At 53.3% G+C, this 17,894-nt stretch overlaps 2 protein-coding genes across 3 annotated transcripts in view; one reads left to right on the top strand and one right to left on the bottom strand.

The window, feature by feature from the left end:
* The window catches only part of ZNF213 (zinc finger protein 213), a 32,390-nt gene extending 24,147 nt beyond the window's left edge, over positions 1-8,243 (bottom strand). The window contains exon 1 of one of the 2 annotated variants that reach the window (XM_069570585.1): positions 8,007-8,243. The gene's annotated coding sequence lies outside the window, so the exon portion shown is untranslated. The remainder of the gene's footprint in view (positions 1-8,006) is intronic. The other variant, XM_069570588.1, reaches the window with a different exon arrangement.
* A 1,182-nt stretch (positions 8,244-9,425) lies between these two features.
* ZSCAN10 (zinc finger and SCAN domain containing 10) lies at positions 9,426-17,496 on the top strand. Its single transcript, XM_069570581.1, has 7 exons — positions 9,426-9,572; positions 10,061-10,241; positions 13,200-13,718; positions 14,033-14,300; positions 14,503-14,576; positions 14,752-14,809; positions 15,714-17,496. Exons 3-7 carry the CDS (start codon positions 13,320-13,322, stop codon positions 17,282-17,284), a joined length of 2,370 nt encoding a protein of 789 aa, XP_069426682.1. The 5' UTR covers positions 9,426-9,572; positions 10,061-10,241; positions 13,200-13,319; the 3' UTR covers positions 17,285-17,496.
* The last annotated feature ends 398 nt before the right edge of the window (positions 17,497-17,894 follow it).

Below are 17,894 nucleotides of genomic sequence, written 5' to 3'. Positions count from 1 at the left end.
CCAGACTGGCCTGTGAGCTGATTCAGGTCTTAAAGAGGACCTTACAGAAGCAGCCAGGATAATAAAAACTAGGGGAAAAAAATCATTTGACGTAAGAAAAGCAAAAACAAACATGTACTAATTAAGATGGTTAAACCAGGCTGGAGACAGGGTACTGCAGAGACTTATTTAGCCTTAGGAAAGAAAGAGGATAAGGCAAATAAAGGAATATGAGAGAAGCCAAGAAAAACAGGAATAATCGAGTAATATCAGATCAAATGCTAACCACTGAAAAAGAAGACGCTTGCTCCTTGAAAGAAAAGCTGTAACCAACTTGCTCCTTGGAAGAAAAGCTATAACCAACCTAGACAGCATATTAAAAAGCAGAGACATTACTTTGCCAACAAAGGTCTATCTAGTCAAAGCTATGGTTTTTCCAGCAGTCATGTATGGATGTGAGAGCTGAACTACAAAGAATTTTGAGCGCCAAAGAATTGATACTTTTGAACTGGGGTGTTGGAGAAGACTCTTGAGAGTCCCTTGAACTGCAAGGAGATCAAACCAGTCCATCCTAAAGAAAATCAGTTCAGAATATTCATTGGAAGGACTAATGTTGAAGCTGAAACTGTAATACTTTGGCCATCAGATGCGAAGAGCTGACTCATTGGAAAAGACCCTGATGCTGGGGAAGACTGAAGGCAGGAAGATAAGGGGACGTCAGAGGATGAGATGGTTGGATGGCATCACCGACTCGATGGACACGAGTTTGAGCAAGCTCCGGGAGTTGGTGAAGGACAGGGAAGTCGGGCGTGCTGCAGTCCATGGGGCCGCAAAGAGCCGGACACGACTGAGCGACTGAATTGAACTGATAAGTGTTAGGTAGGTGGAGCCATAAATTTTAAAAAAAAAAAGTTTTTAAGAAGAAAAATAACTAAGAACTTTCAGGGCAGCTGGAGATCAGGTCGTGAGTATTCACGCGGCCGGCGGTCCGCTGACCCCCGGAGGTGTACAGGGAACCCGCGACTCCACGCCCGGGGCTGCGAGGTGGCAGCTGGAGGACGCATTCGGAGCCAAGCGAGGCCCAGAACGCGCACAAGTCGGCGCAACCCAGCTGCGCTGCCAGCAGAATACCGACGGGGGGGCGCGTCGCCCAGGCAACGACTCTACCGTCCCGCCCGCAGAGCGCAATCCAGTCCGCGCCCCCGAGGGCAGCCCCGCCGGGGCTGGAGGGTGATCCAGTTGCTACCTGACCTTGGCTGGTGTGCCCGCGTTTCCCGTCCCGCTGCCCATTTCAACTTCCGGTTTTCCTGGGTCTCTCGTGGAGCCCGCCTGTGGACCAGGGGCACGTGGGCAACTGGGGCGATAAGGACCGAGGGGCGGACGCCCGGGAGCCCTCAAGTTCCCCGTGGGGAGAATGGGACTGGCCGCGCGAGGGCCCTCTGCTCGAAAGCGCCGGCTCCGGGGACTCGTGAGCGCGATTTCCCGCCCAGCGCTCAGTTCAGCCTCCCGGGCCACGGATCTCCGCCCCTCCACGTCCGATGGGAGTTTTGTTCCAAAAATAAGAGTGTATGCTGCTAACTTGCTCCCTCTACGTAGGTGACATATATCTTACAGATGTTCAGTATGATAAACATAGAAATAGAGAAAGCAAAGCATGCAGCCTGTCAAAGATAAACACAACCAGACATTAGTAAGTGGTGAAAACAGGTTTTATGCGGTATCTACAGACAGCAGGGCAAAGAGCTGAGCTCCATCCTATGTGCAGAGGTGACTGGGCGTTTCAAAGGGAGAACTGGGGTGTGGCAGAGAGGTCAGTAGAGTCAGAAAAGTGAAAAATCACAAAGAGCCGGTCAGTGAAGATGCAGTTGGGGGAGGGGGGTGCCTGCCAGCTGGCAGATGTGGGAGTCCGGAGTCCTCCCTCCCACAGGAAGGGAGACAGAGGCCCTGTTCTTTCTGATGAGTACATTTCAAAAGTATGACTCTCAGGGCTGTGAATCGGGATGCTTCTGGGTTGAAAGAGACATACGTTCACATTATAAGCCTTTAGTAAATGCTCTAAGAAAGTGAGGTGAGGGGCCCATCATCAGGTGTTGGCTAGAACACATAGTAAATTCTACAGCGTGGAGCTATCTCGGGCAGGCATTTTAAAGGGGGACTGCAGTCATCATAGCCTTATGCTGCTGGAAGCCGTGCTAGAGTTTGGTCAAGTCTTGGTGCAGATTTGGACAGACGGTTATGTGCCAAGAGTTCTTCCGTTCTCAAGCAGTGCCTTGCTGTTTTGTAACTGTGGCGCATTCTGTTGTGTGGCTACATCACAATTTACTCACCACCCACTCCTTGATGCCCCAGCCTTGCAGCAACGGAAACTACGCAGCAGCTCTTATGATGGAACCTTTGCTTCTTTCCAAGGAGTGAACAGACTAACATCTGGTTTTTAAAAAACACCTTGGTATTGGCTGTGCTGGGTCTTCTTGCTGTGCAGGGGCTTTCTCTAGTTGTGGAGAGTGGGGGTGACTCCCTAGTTGTGGTGTGTGGGTTTCCCTTTGCGGTGGCTTCTCTTCTTATGGAGCATGGGCTCTAGGGCTTGTGGGCTTCAGTGGGGGCTACATATGGGCTCAGTACTCGGGCTTCAAAGAGCAGGCTAAGTAGGTGTGGGACTGGGGCTTAACCCTGAGGCTTGTGGATCTTCCTGGACCAGGGATTGAACCTGTGTCCCCTGCAGGGGACTGCAAGGTGGATTCTTAACCACGGGAACACCAGGGAAGCCCCTAACCTCTGATCTTGCAAACAGGGCAGGTAGAGAGACTGCCAACCCCAAACCTGGCTCCTGGATCTCAGCTGTGATGCTGGCTTAGAAGTCTGCCCATCACAGTTGGCACATATGGCGCTTTCCTGCCCTGGGCAAGCTCCAGGAGGACAAGGAGGCTTCTCCCTAGGCAGCAGCTCCAAGCATTTCTTACCACGATTGTCAAGTCTGGCAGCTTCAGCCAGGCAACCCATGAACGCCAGGGCCAGAAAAGCTCCCAGAAATGTAAAGCTGACTGGATGTTTCCCAGGCACCCACATCCCACCTTCCAGAACATTGTCTCTACCTGGGTGCTAAAGACAGCTTACACTACCGGTAGGAAGGGGACAGTCTACTGAGACTGAGCTCAATAGTCACTCCACCTGGCTCTTTGGGGGTAGATACTAAATTAACTTACTTTCTCCTTAGAAGTTGCTGCATTTTTAGGAAACCAGGTCACTGTCATTATCCCCAAATACCCTTCGCTGTTGCTGTGGCTACCTCCTGCTGTCAGATACCCTAAAGTGTCCCCCAGTCTTGGGTAGAGTTTCAGCCCACATTCACTCACAAAAGTGAAAGACACTGAAGCAGGGATGGGGGCACTTAGGAGGCGTTGTGACTGGCTATGCATCAGAGAACCCTCCTGGAGGCCATTCATGGGAGCAGATGACAATGGCACTCAGACACCCGCCCTTGATGTCCTTTTCAGCTAATGTTTCCAGCCCTTCCTCCTGCTGCATACCGTCTCTGCCCCCTACCCTCAGCTCGCAGACTCCCTCCTCTATGTGTCATGTGCTCTTTCACAAATATCTCTTCTATTTTTTTTTTCACTTGACTGGGTGTGAAAGAAATGTATAACTTCCATTAGTTTTACAAATCCTATTTTTGTGAATGCTTTATAATGTGAAAAAAATCAGTAGTGATAGGAATCGGGGCTCCATGGAGAAACAGCTGGTCCTAGGACTGGGCAGAGAAAGGCACAAGGTGAGTCTGCACACATCGGGAAAGAACATGGTACCAGCTCCCTGCACAGGTGGGACAGAACCTTCTGAACCTGAATATCCACATACCCTATCACAGCGATTCCCTCCTGGGCACACGCCCCACAGTCACACACCTGTATGGTTCCCAGAGACCTACAAGAACTAATAAGTATGGCCCCAAACTGAACCCCCTCCCCCCTCATGTAGCGACAGAATGAATAAACACCACCACGGGGGCATATCTTCAGGGAATCAGAAACTCGTGGATGAGTCCCCCGCTGTGGAGTAAGGTCAGAGGAGAACTCCTCTTGTCTGACTTCATTTGCACCGAGTTCCAGAACAGACCAAACTAATCTGCTGTGACTGGAAGTCGAGATCGAGATTACGCGAGAATGGAAGTGACCACAAGGGGGCACCAGAGTAGAGCACCAGTGAATTATTTGATTGGGATGCTGGCTCAAGGGCTGTTTCTGCTGGTGGAATTTCAACACGTTCTTCATTTTGAGTTTGCGCACGTATTTGTGCAGTTCACCTAAAAGCTCACTTTAAAAGAAAAAAGGAGGGAGACTTCCCTGGTGGTTCAGTGGTTAAGACTGCACTTCCAGGGCAGGGGCCAAGGGTTCGGCTGGGGAACTAAGATCCCACATGCTGTGCAGTGTATGGGGTAGCGTGGGGTCGGGGAGACGAAAAAAGGAAGTGAATGAAAAGAAGCCAGTTAGGCCATTGCTATGATCCAGGCAAGAGAGGATGGTGACCTGGACTTGGTAGTGGCAGTGGAGGTAGAGAACACAGATGTAAGCAATGTTCAGGCTACCAGACCTAAGGAACTTGGGGACTGATAAAATGGTTAAGGCTCCATGCTTCCAATGCAGGGGGCACAGGTTTGATCCCTGGTCAGGGAGCTAAGATCCCATAAGCTGCATGTTGTGGTCAAAATAAATAAATTAATTAAAATAAAATGGGGGAAGGGGTGGCAGGTACCATGTCCAACCACAAAGGCAAGCCAAGGAGATAGATGAGGGAAATAAAGCATTCAAACTGATACAGAAAGAGCAGAAGAAACTTGAGGAGCTAAAAGCTAAGGGGCCTCTGGTCACAGGTGGAATTTAGAAATCTGGGGAAAAGGAGTTTCTGAGGCAATGACGATCCTTAATCCCATGCATTTTTAAACATCTGGACTCCCTGCCATAACATCTGTCACCACCTATAGCTAGAATGAAGGGGCATCCCTGGTGGCTCAGATGGTAAAGAATCTGCCTGCAATGCAGGAGGCTAAGGTTTGATCCCTGGGTCAGGAAGATTCCCTGGAGAAGGGAATGGCTACCCACTCCAGTATTCTTGCCTGAAAAACTCCATGGACAGAGTGGGACACGACTGGGCGACTAATGCACACATAAGCTAGAATGAAGTGTTGTCTTGGAACCTATTGTACCTTTAAGAAAAAACTTCTGTTAAAAATAAATAAATCATACAGTGGTTCACCTTCTCTTTAGCTCTCAGTTTTCTCTGCTTTAACTGTGAGATCATAGTAAACCTAGCCCAGATTTCTGCCAAAGTGTGGCTCTTAAGCCTTCATTCTGTCCTGATTTCTGTACCACCTGGAATTAAACCAACTCATTAAAAAGAAAAAAAAAGAATGAAGAGGAGGACCTCCCTGGTGGTCCAGTGGTTAAGGATCCACCTTCCAGTGCAGCAGACATGGAGTTTAATCCCTGGTGAGGAAACTAAGATTCTATGCGTCCCAGGGCAACTGAGCCTCCCCTGCTGAGGACTGCTCCCCTCCCCACACCCTCCCCTCTCAAGAGCTGGTGTGCCCCAACAAAAGAAGTCCGAATGCCAGGAGCAAGACCCAGTGCAGCCAGAATAAATAAAAGAATGTATCTCAAAATTTCTTACATACATAAGAATAATGAGGCCAGGGTAGTGAGGTGGGATCAGTTTGGCGTGTTCAGAAACTGAAAGGCAAAGGAAAAGAGGACCGAAGATGAGATCCGTGGCAGGAAGAGGCTTTGGGCTGAGCCCCAGGCCGAGCTGTCTGGACTTAGTTCTGAGTGCCACAGAAAGCCACGGAAGAGCTTTAAGCAGCACAGTGAAGGGATGCAATTAAATGACCTGCCCAAGTCACACAGCAGCAATCGGCAGAGCTGACTGCAGCTGGAGCTCACAGAGCCAATGGCTGGCTCCTGCCAAAGACACAAGCTGAAAAGCCAGGGGAACAGCTTTCATTTACAGACACTCAAGACCGAGCTGAACAGGCAGTGCTCACTCCTGCTCTCATCAGAATGCCCAGTGCCTTTGTTCCAGGGCTGGTCCTCAGTGAGGGGTCTGCCTGTGCCATAAACACTCCTAATTACTCCTTCAAGATGGCAGCTGCCCAGAGGAAAATGCTAAGATGTTACTAATGCAGTTTAGAAACATACTTAAGCCACTGGATAGTGAGTGTCACTCAGCCGTTTCCTACTCTTTGCGACCCCATACAGGCCATGAAATTCTCCAAGCCAGAATACTGCAGTGGGTAGCCTTTCCCTTCTCCAGGGGATCTTCCCAACCTAGGGGTCAAACCCAGGTCTCCGGCATTGCAGGTGGATTCTTTACCAGCTGAGCCACAAGAGAAGCTCAAGCCCCTGGATAAGCCAGAGCCTAATCAAGGGATCATAGTGTTTTTAACAGTAGCTCTTCCCAGAGCTGGAGAAGGATTTTCTCCTTTTGCCCTGAATTATTCTGAATGGAGGAATCCTATGAAAACTGAAAATACAATAAATTTGTTTTTCTTTCGCAATCTCTGACGAGATAACAGAAAAGATGAAGACTGCATCAGTCAGTATTTTCAAGGACTTTCACTGACCTGGATCATACTAGACATATTTTTTTTCATATTTAATAAATAAATGGCAAGTTGGGGCTTGTTTTTTTGTTTGTTTTTAGACACCAATTACTTTCCCCCAAAATCTAAGGTCACAACTAGAATAGTTAGTGTTCACTTTCAAGATAATTCTAGAAGATATTGATATATACACTAAACAGGGGGATGTATATTAAAAATCCTTTTGGGATGCGTTTATCGTTTACTAAAAGAGTAAAGTAAACTTCACAGAATTTTCCTTTCTTAGCGGCTAACACTCTGGGACAGAAGAGTGTATTTTCAAAGATGAGGACAAATTTGAAGGAACTTAAGGTGGCTCAGACGGGAGACCCGGGTTCGATCCCTGGGTTAGAAAGATCCTCTGGAGAAGGGAATGGCAATCCACTCCAGGACTATTGCCTGGAAAATCCCATGGACAGAGGAGCCTGGTAGGCTACAACCCATGGGGTCACAAAGAGTCGGACACGACTTAGCCACTTTACTTCACTTCAAATATGTATTAAGCCTCTTTTTTGGCTTGTGGCATCTTAGTTCCCCCACTGGGGACTGAATTTCCGCCCCGCAGTGAAAGCGCGGAGTCTTAACCACTGGATTGCCAGGGAATTCCCCTAAGCACCCCGCCCCCCTATTTTTTTCTGCAAAGTAATTTGAGCTGCTGCTGCTGCTAAGTCACTTCAGTCGTGTCCGACTCTGTGTGACTCCATAGACGGTAGCCTACCAGGCTCCCCAGTCCCTGGGATTCTCCAGGCAAGAATACTGGAGTGGGCTGCCATTTCCTTCTCCAATGCGTGAAAGTGAAGTTGCTCAGTCGTGTCTGACCCTCAGCGACCCCATGGACCGCAGCTTTCCAGGCTCCTCTGTCCATGGGTATTTCCAGGCAAGAGTATTGGAGTGGGGTGCCATTGCCTTCTCCAATTTGAGCTAATAAAAGTCAGAAGGAATCCTCGCCTGAGTGATCTGGTTCTGCCCGGATTGTAAGCCTCAAGGGGGCAGCACTCGTGTCTGTATTCAGCACTGGGTCCCTGGGGTCAAGGACCATGCCTGGACGCACTCAGGGAAGCAAATATTTCCCGAATGAATGATGCGCGCGCAAGGTGGGCCAGCAGCACGGATATTAGTCAGGGCCCATCCCTGGGTGGCGAGTTACTGGTGGAGGAGGCCAAAAGCTAGTGTTGATCTTGCCTCACTTGCCTGCTGCCGGGACGCTGTTTCTGGGGGTTGGGTCAACTTCATTTCTGCTTTTCTGACAGATTTCCAGGGAAGGTGTGCACCTGAGTCGGACGCCTGGAAGTCACTGTCAGCAGTGATCACCGAGCCTGGCCGCTGCGCTCCCGGCCAGTTCCCCGAGGTTCTCACCCAGGCCCGAGGCACCGAGACCACCACGTCGGATCGTTACCCGAGGAAGCGACGTCCTTCCTGCAGCTCTGCCCCATCGCGTCCGGACGGGGCCCGCTGCTCCCGGTCGCAGGGCTCGGACCTGGCCTAGTCAGTGAGGGCCGTAGCGCTCGGCGGGCGGGTGGATCCTGGAGGCAGGGCCGGGACGGCGGTGCCGGGGCTGGGGCGTGGAGGCCCGGCGGAGGCGGAGGGGTGCAGGACACACCTCCGCCCCGCCGCCCCGGCCACGCCCGGGGGCGTGGCCTCCTTTCCGTGTCCGGGGTAGGGTTTCATAGTCCCGCCCCGTTTGAGGTTCCCGGCCCCGCCCCGGGCGGGGGCGCGACACCCCCGCCCACCCGTGAGGTGCGGGGAGTTAGCCTCTCGGGGCGCCAGGTGCACGGTGCCAGTAAACATCGCTGGGCGGGGTGGGGGGCTCTGCCCAGCCGTTCCTCGGGCATTCCGTCCATCCTCACAAGTGCCAGGCGCTCGGCACGGAGCAGGGAAGGGATACCGCCCGCTGTCCTGTGAGATTCACACTGGACAGTTAAAGGAACAAAGCCCAGGTGCTGTCAAGGGCAGGAGACTAGACCCGACCCGGGGAACCAGAGCGAGCCCAGGGTCGGCCACTGAGAACGGGGCCCAGCACCCCCCAAACAGCAGGCGCCCTGAACGCCCAGCCGGACACCGCGGACTCCCCAGAGGGAAGCGCCCATCCCGCTGGGGCCAAGGACGTGACCCCAAAAGGCCCTTTAGACCAAAGGGAAAGGCTTGACTTTGGAGTTGGACTCAAGGCTGTTGGTGAGGCCACTTCTGCTGCTGGGAGCCCCGCTTAGTCACTGATAAAGAGGGGACAGAACCCACCCCTAAAGATTCTTGGGAGGATTTTAGGTGGCAGTGTCGACCGGTGACCTCTCTTCCCCAACACATGGTCCTGCTCTGTTTTCTTCTTAGTACCTGTGGCTTGCTCCTGTGCCCTGGCACGTAAACCCCCTGAAGTCTGGAACTGCCCCTCACATTTAGCTCAGTATCCACACCAGCAGCAGGCCCTTGGCAAAGATTTGCTGCATGAATGAAATGCCGACCAAAGAACCACACACACAGCTGGCTCTTTTTTCTGGCCATACATGGAGATAAGGGGAACCTCCCAGACTAAGGCTTGAACCTTCCCCACCTGAGTCTGGGAGGAAGCACATGGTCTTAACCATTGGACTGCCACGGAAACCCCAGCAAGCATTTTTAAATGGCAGCTCTTGTCCCCCACCAAACATACAGGTTGACAGACCCTCAAGGGGCACAGAGCCAGTCCTGACTAGGTGGGTCTCCGCTCTTACTTGGAGGGGTAGTTAGACTCTCAAATGCAGGCCAAGGTTGGAATCCTAACCGGCTGCTTTGTCTATTTCCCTGGCCCCGCCCTCTCCCCACCCCACTCCCAAACTGGGAGGTTAAGGGTTAACTCAAGGAAGCCCCCCTCACCACCTGGATGGGATTGGGGCAGGGAACTTCCTGTTCCATTTTCTCGGAGTCCTTCCCCAGGTTGGCTGAAGCTGACTCTGGCCCTGCAGGCCCTCAGAGAACACCCCCTGGAGAGGTGAGTTGCAGGGAGGCCTGGGGTGCAGGGTACCAAGGATAAACTTAAGGGGTTCCTTGTAGCTTGGAGAGAGAAAGGGGACTCCAGGCCTCTGGAGGGGTGGTGGGGTAAGGCTTTAGAGTGCCAGAAGAGTCTTGGGCGGACGTGGTTGGTTTGTGCTGTGAAGCCCAGTGCTGGGGAGTCCAGGGCTGGGAAGACCGGGAGGCCTGTGTCAGTGGGGGCATTTGGGAGGGTCACAGGACTTCCTGTGACGTGGGCTTGCTATGCCCTCTGGGGAGCAGAAGGCAGGCTCCACGTTCCCCCAGGTGGACTGACCGGGCTCCTCAACTCAGCTCAGGACTAGAGAGGCACGCAGCCAACAAAGACGAGCGATCCAGGGAGCAAGGGGGAGTTTCTGGCCAAGGACCCTGGCTCTGGGCGCCCCCGTTGTCTAGGTGGGTCTTGTGGCCACCCGGGCTGGTCTACCTTAAGCCTCTCCGCCACTCTAGGCTCCAAGTTAAGCTGGTCAAATACCGGAGGATGGCTGAAGAGCGCCACACCCTGCCTCCTGCAACCCAGCTCACCCCCCACAGATGCGCATATTCACAGAGCTTTTGTCCTGCAGACTTGGGGGCGGGAGAGACTCTCCTGGCCAACGTCCCTGGAATTCCACCTCTTTCAAACCTTTTGGTGAGACCTCACCTGAAGCTTGTGGCATCCCATGAGTTTAGGCCTGAGGGTTGGAAATTTGAATGCCCTTAGTTTTTCAGATTTGTGCTGTAATATTCTGGTTTAGACTGGGCAGATCACACACGGTGGGAGGGTAATTGGGTCCTTTTCTGTTTCTGAGCTTTTGCACCGTAAGATCAGTGTTCTCTCCTTAAAGCAAATCTTTGCTTCCCCTGGTGTGACCTTGAGCAAGTCACCCATTCTCTCTGCACCATCCTTTTTGCACCTGTCAAATGGAGAAATTATAGTAAGATGAGGGAGAGGAAGGGAAGCTGGGAAGATGCTGGAGGGGGTGGAGGGAGCTGGGGCTTGGGGGCTGGTCAGGTAGCCAGGACACAGGCCTGAGTCTGTATTGTAGCATCAGGACCCTCTCCTTCGAGCTGGGAAGTGCTAGGCTCAGTGTCCTGTGTTCTTTAACCTCATTCAACCCCCACTCACCCCACCTGAAAAGGAGGTTCAGAGATCCCTCAACCCCAAATGAAGAGGGCTTAAACTATCAAAGCTCTTGGCCAGGCCGACCTCTCCCTGACTCCATCACCAAGGCTGGGTTGCCTTCTTGGAAGAATGTCTGTACCTCTGTATCTAGGTGTCCTGGGCTGTAACATGGTCATGATAGGATGAGCTGTTAGCTGTTGTTTGTGTTTTTACTCAATGAGAACAGCCAGCACTTAGACGTGCGTCCAGAGTGTACTGTCTGCAGGTGTGGGCACCGCTCTGCTGCCTTTACCTGGTGGGAAGTGATGCAGGAGGGCTTCTGCCCAACTCCCTGCCTTGGATGTTCATGTGCAGGTAGGGGAACAGGTCTGGAAAAGGCTCTTCCGCAGCCCTGAGGCTGGAGAACAGGGAGGGTAGAGAGATGTTGGAACTTGGGTTTCCATAACCATAAAGTAATCCCTGCCTAGATTGAAATATAAAAGTGACTAAGGAGTTCCAGGGTGGTTCAGTGACTTAGGATTCCACGTTTTCACTGCCAAGGGTTCAGGTTCAATCCCTGGTCAGGAAACTAGTTTCCCGCAAGCCACGTGGCTGAGCCAAAAAATGAAAGTGCCTCAAAGCTCTACAAGCTTGTTCGGAAGTGTAAGCCTCCTGGCTGGGTTGTGCTGAAGGACTGAACTGAGTCCTCTAGGGGTGGGGCTGAACTTGGGTCAACTCCCTCTAGGTAGGTCTCCGCTAGCCCCAAAGGAAGGAACAGTCTTACGGAACCAGTGCCCCCTGATGCCAAGTTAGAAGCACTTTTTTTTTTTTACTGTTAGCTAGACTCACAGGGAGGTTGTGATGGATACCTCCCAGTGGACAAAGGAAGAATCGAGGTTTTTGTTTTTGTTTTGTTTTGTTTTGTTTTTCAAAAAAACACACAAAAACTAGGAAAGAAAGGGAAATGTCTGTGTCTCCCACTCATCACCCAGCTCCCCAGGCTGCACCCACTGGACGCCTCTCTGCTTTGGCCTGCCTCGGGGACACATGTATCACAAACCTCTGGAGGCAGTCAGCTTAGTCTCATGTGGAAACCCACCCACCGACCCCATCTCCCTGGCTCATCCTGGCTTGTCTCCTGGGATGGAACCCAGGGAAGGAGACTGGGACACTAGGTGGGAGCTCAGCCCTACCCTGGTCAGCTGGGTGGTCTTGGCTTTGACCCCTGAAAGCCACCTCCAGCACCAGAAAGTGAGAATCAGGACGTCTGGTTAAGGAGTGATCCCGTGCATGAACTTCACCCACCGCCCACCCTTTTATCTTTAAAATTCTCAAACTTCCAGAGAAGTTGAAAGAGCAATGCGCTCAACATCCATACACCCACCTCCCGGATTCGACAACTGCTATAATTTTGCCACTTTTGCCTTGTTGATCCAGAAGTGTGGATGAAACCTCACGCCTCTTCACTTTCAAATCCTTAACATTTTCTAAGAATGAAGACACTTCCAACATAGCGCAAGGCTGGAATCCCATCTCAGAAGTTGCTAGTCATTTCCCTTATCGGCCAGGGCTCCACCAGATTCAGATTTCCCCAACTATTTCCCCAAAGCTATTTCCCCAGAATAACTTTTAGCACCACCACCCCTTCTTAAAGGTCAGGATCCAGTCAAGGTTCCCACGTTTCCTTACATCAGCTGTTAGCCTCCTCTACAGCAATGTGCCTACAGGCACTTATTTTTTCATAACAGACTTGGAAGAACTTGGGCCAGGTTTCTGGGAATGTCCGGTCTTTCGGATCTGTTTGGTTGTTTACTCAATGGATCATTTGGCTTGTTTGTTTTATAATCGTTTTTAAAATATTTTATTTATTTATTTTTGGCTGTATTGGGTCTTAGTCGCGGCAAATGGGCTCGGTATTTGCTGAGCGCGAGCTTCTATCTAGCTGTGGAGCCCGGACTTAGTTGCTGTGCGGCCTGTGGGATCTTAGTTCCTAGACCAGGGAAGTCCCTGTTTTATAAATGTGACATGTAACACTGAGTAACTTTAAGGTATACAGCATTTCATTTATATATTATAATATGATAGTGATGTAGCAATATGTATCATATTACATAATGTATTACAGTACAATATTCTTATCTGTATTTGCTATACTGTGCATCAGATTGCTATGGCTTATTTATTACTCGTTACAAGTTTGTACCTTTAAACACTATCACTCTTAGCCTCTCCACCACCTTGTTCTTATTCTCTCCAATGCCCTTTAACTGGAAGTTGGGTCTAAAGGCTGGATTGGATTGCGACGGAACATTTTTGGCAAGGATTCCCCCTTCAGTGGTGCCAGGTACTCCCCGTGGTACCATATCAACAGGCAGGGACAGCCAGACTGTCCTCTTTCGGGGCTGCCAACTTTGGTCCCTGGGGCAAACCGAGGTGAAGTTCTAAGTGCTGCAGGAAGGAATGGATAATACTGAGCGATTCGATTTCTCTGCCTTGCTTGGTCAGGCTGAGCCGCTACCTGTGACCCATTCGAGAAGAGATTCCTCTAACACCCCGGGTGTGGGAGCCAGGAGGGAGAGACTGGAACACGAGAGCAGCCGCGGTGAGGCGCCCCCAAAGTGAAGGATGCTTGCAGAACCCGGCCAAGCTGCGGGGGAGCCGGAGCAGCTCGGAGCAGTCAAGCTGGAGGAAGAGGAGGAGGCTGCCAGCCAGGAGGACCCCGGGCGGCCAGAGGCCAGGCCCCGGCCCGAGGTGGCTCACCAGCTCTTCAGGTGCTTCCAGTACCAGGAGGACATGGGGCCGAGGGCATCCCTGAGCCGGCTCCGGGAGCTCTGTAACCACTGGCTGCGACCGGCTCTGCACACCAAGAAACAGATCCTGGAGCTGCTGGTACTCGAGCAGTTCCTGAGTGTGCTGCCCCCACACCTCCTGGCCCGGCTGCAGGGCCAGCAGCTCAGGGATGGCGAAGAGGTGGTACTGCTGCTAGAGGGTGTCCAGAGGGAGTCTAGCAACGTGGGGCCGCTGGTAAGAGGGGCCGCCCGGTGGGCTGGACAGCAGGGGAAAAAGGCAGGGACGTTATCACCCTGTTAAGAAATCACTGAGCTGAGACTTTGCTGGTGGTCCAGTGGTTAAGACTCTGTGCTTCCACAGCAGGGGGTTCGATCCCTGGTTGGGGCACTAAGGTCCCACTTGTCTTCCTCTGCCAGTTCCTTCTTGTCCTCCTAACTCCCTCCCTCCCTGTCTGAGCTTCACCTTTCCACCGTGCCACTGTCCTTTGGAGCCAGTAGGATGTGGATTACTGTCCTGTCTGTCCCCTGACATGGGTGTGTTCTGAACAGGATTTCAGTTTTAATGCTGGCAAGAATTGTCCCCGTGCAGACGTCACCTTGGAGGAACAGGGGGGCTCTTTCCAAGTCTCCAGCCACAGTCCCAAGAAGGAAGCGCCCTCAGAAGGGCCTCCAGCCCTGGAGCCATCGCAGGCGCTCCCGCCATCCCAGTCGGGGTCCTCCAAGCCTGCTGAGATCGGGGACTGGAGACGTCCCCTGAGTTCAAGGCAGCCACTGAGCCCAGGTCCCAAGAGGACTTTGCAGGCCCCGCAAGAGAGCGGTGAGGCGCCGGGGCCCTAAGGAGATGGAGGCCTGGGGTTTGAGGGGAGCTGGGGGGCCAGGTGTGTGGGGGCAGGAAGGGAAAGGGGGCGGCCTCCCAAGCTGGCGGGAATGGCGGAGAGCCCCAGGGCCCTGGCCATGGCTGCACAACCCCGAGGCCGCACGGCGGTAGGGCTGCCTCCTCACAGCTGTCTCTCCCCCAGCGCCGTCAGCCCTCCAGGGCCCCGAGCTGTGGCCAGAGGAGAGCTCGGGAGATCAGGAGCTGGCAGCGGTGCTGGTGAGCTGGGCGGGTGCCCTCACTCCAGGCCTATCTTCTGCTCTGCAACGTTCTCCGACCCTGTGCTTTCAGCAAACCCCTGTCTTAATTTAAACCTGGAGAGCTCTTCATCCCTCTTAGGTCCCTGAGCCCCGTTCCTCACTCACTGACAATCTCTGCCATCCCTTTGTTACAGGAGTCCCTGACCTTTGAAGACGTCCCAGCAAAGAAGGCTTGGCCTGTGCATCCTCTGGGTGAGACAGCTTTTTCCCGGGTTAATGACCACTGAAGGCTTTTTTGTATGTCCAAGGTGGCCCCTGACTTTTTGGCCTCTTTGGCTAAAAATGAGCTATTTTGATGAGGTGATATATATTTATATAGATCTATATTGTTATTCCATATCTATATAGATATAATTTTAAGGCTCTTTGCATCTAATCATCAACCTCCACCCCCAACTCTGAGCTTTTAAAATAAGTGGTCGGGAATTCCCTGGTGGTCCAGTGGTTTGGACTCCAGGCTTTCACTGCCATGGGCCCTGCTTCAATTCCTGGTCAAGGAACTAAGATTCTCCAAGCTATTTGACAGGGCCAAGAAAAAAAAAAAGGTGGTCATGGCAAATACTATATGGTATTACTTATATGTGGAGTCTAAAATATGACACATATCAACTGATCTATGAAATACACAGAACACTCGTGGTTGCCAAGGGGGAGGGCGGAGTAGATTGGAAGTTTGGGATTAGCAGATACAAATTATTACATGTATTAATAGAATGGAAAAACAACAATGTCCTACTCAATCTCCTGTAATAAAACATAAGAGAAAATTATATATATATATATAATTGCATGAGTTTGCTGTACAACAGAAAGTAACACAACATTGTAAATCAAATATACTTCAATAAAATTAATTACAACAGCTAAAATTAAATAAAATAAGGGACTTCTCTGGTGGTCTACTGGCAACGAATGCAGTCCCAATACAGGGGGCCTGGGTCAGGGCGGTAAACCTTACGTTATTTGGGTTTTACCCCACCCTCTGCCCACCTACAAACTTTGCAGGATTCTGGGTTTCTTTCCACTGAGGTTCTAGCGATTCCCAGAAGACCCTCTGAAAAACCCCGACCTGTCCTGTTTTCTGCTTCTTTTTTAGAAACTGGAGGCAGAACCCTAGAAGAGGCTTTTAAGGCAGAAGAGCCGAAAGGGGTGTCCTGGCCCTTGGCTGCCTCAGCAAACTCTCAGGCAGAGAGCCCCAGGGTGGCAGAAGAGCCCCATGCCCAGTCGCTAGGATCAGGCCCTGAGACGAGCGGCCCCGGAGGAGAAATGTCCCCTCCCGGCAGGAGTGAAGTTCTCAAGGTCAAAGCAGCCGAGGGCGCCCCCAAGTCGGACTCGGAACTCAAGTTCATCTGCACAGACTGCGGCGTCAGCTTCCCGCAGTTGGCCCGCCTGGAGGCGCACCAGCTGCGCTCGCACCCAGGCGCGCGGTCCTTCTTGTGCCTGTGCTGCGGGAAGGGCTTCGGCCGCAGCTCTATCCTCAAGCTGCACATGCGCACGCACACAGACGAGCGGCCGCACACCTGCCACCTGTGCGGCCACCGCTTCCGCCAGAGCTCGCACCTGAACAAACACCTGCAGACGCACTCCTCCGAGCCCGCCTTCCTGTGCGCCGAATGTGGCCAGGGCTTCCAGCGCCGGGCGCGCCTCACGCAGCACCTGCTGGCGCACGCCCAGGACCAGAAGCCCCCTGGCGGCGCCCCGGAGACCAAGCCCCCGGCACCCCCCGAGCTGACCGTCGTCCTGTGCTCCCACTGCGGCCAGACCTTCCAGCGCCGCTCCAGCCTCAAGCGCCACCTGCGGATCCACGCCAAGGACAAGGGCCACCAGTGCTCCGAGTGCTCGAGCAGCCTGCGTCCCGGGCCCGAGCGCCGGCCCTATGTGTGCGGCGAGTGTGGCAAGGCGTTCCGGCGCAGCGAGCACCTGGGGGCCCACTGGCGCGTGCACACCGGCGAGCGGCCCTTCTCCTGCCAGGTGTGCGGCCGCAGCTTCAGTCAGAGCTCCCAGCTGGTCTGTCACCAGCGGGTGCACACGGGCGAGAAGCCCTACGGATGCCCGCACTGCGGAAAGCGCTTCATGCGGCGGGCCGGGCTCGCCCGCCACCTCCTGACCCACGGCGGCCCGAGGCCCCACCACTGTACCCAGTGTGGCAAGAGCTTCAGCCAGACCCAGGACCTCGCCCGCCACCAGCGCAGCCACACAGGCGAGAAGCCCTGCCGCTGCAGCGAGTGCGGCGAGGGTTTCAGCCAGAGCGCCCACCTGGCGCGCCACCAGCGCATCCACACCGGGGAGAAACCCCACGTCTGTGACACCTGCGGTCACCGCTTCCGGAACAGCTCCAACCTGGCCCGCCACCGCCGCAGCCACACGGGCGAGCGGCCCTACAGCTGCAAGCAATGTGGCCGGAGCTTCCGGCGCAACGCCCACCTGCAGCGGCATCTGGCCACCCACGCCGGGGCGGGGGACGAGGCCGCATCTGGGCCGGCTGAGCCCCCGCAGGAGTGCCCGGAGTGTGGCAAGGTCTTCAGCCGCAGCTGCAACCTGCTGCGGCACATGCTGGTGCACACCGGGGCCCGGCCGTACTCGTGCGCACAGTGTGGCCGCAGCTTCAGCCGCAACTCCCACCTGCTGCGCCACCTGAGAACCCACGCCCGAGAGACTCTGTACTAGCTGCTCCCGCTTCGTTGGGGCGGATCGCGGCGCATCTCCCTGGGCTTCTCCCCAGGCTGCCGCGCATGCGCCCTGCTCCCACCCACCCCCAGTCACCTCCCTCTGGCTCCACTGACCCCGCGTGGTAATTCTTCCCTTGCACAGGAGCATCTCGTCCAGACCTCAGGAATGTATTTTTAAAATACCCAAAGTAAAACAGCCTTCTGAACATGGCCCCTCTTTATGTTTTTTTTTTTTTTTTCAGTGCCACCTGTTACGCTCTCCACTGGGTCTGTGGTGATGCCCTCTGCTTCCCCCACCACTTCAAGAGCAGGCTGGGTGGGAGCAGATCCAGGGAGAGTTCCTCCCCCCGGAAAAGGCTCACTGTGAATGTGTGTATGTCTGTCAGGGTGTGTGTGTGTGTGTGTGTGTGTGCGCGCGCGTGCATTGTCGGGGGAGAAGACAGCTGTTAGAGCCAACTGTGGGCAAGGCCAACCAGTCTCACCCTGGAGTGATTTCTCCTTTGGAGTCCATCACTAACCCCCGTGTTCAGTACAATTTGTACTGAACTCCAGCGTATTTGGCTGTTTAATTAAAATTGAATAAAACTTAAAATCCCAGGTGTTAGATT

This window comes from Ovis canadensis, chromosome 24 (genome assembly GCF_042477335.2).
Source record: "Ovis canadensis isolate MfBH-ARS-UI-01 breed Bighorn chromosome 24, ARS-UI_OviCan_v2, whole genome shotgun sequence".
Lineage (NCBI taxonomy): Eukaryota > Metazoa > Chordata > Mammalia > Artiodactyla > Bovidae > Ovis > Ovis canadensis.
The sequence above is the reverse complement of the archived record's forward strand: the minus strand, read 5'-3'. Positions and strand labels throughout refer to the sequence as shown.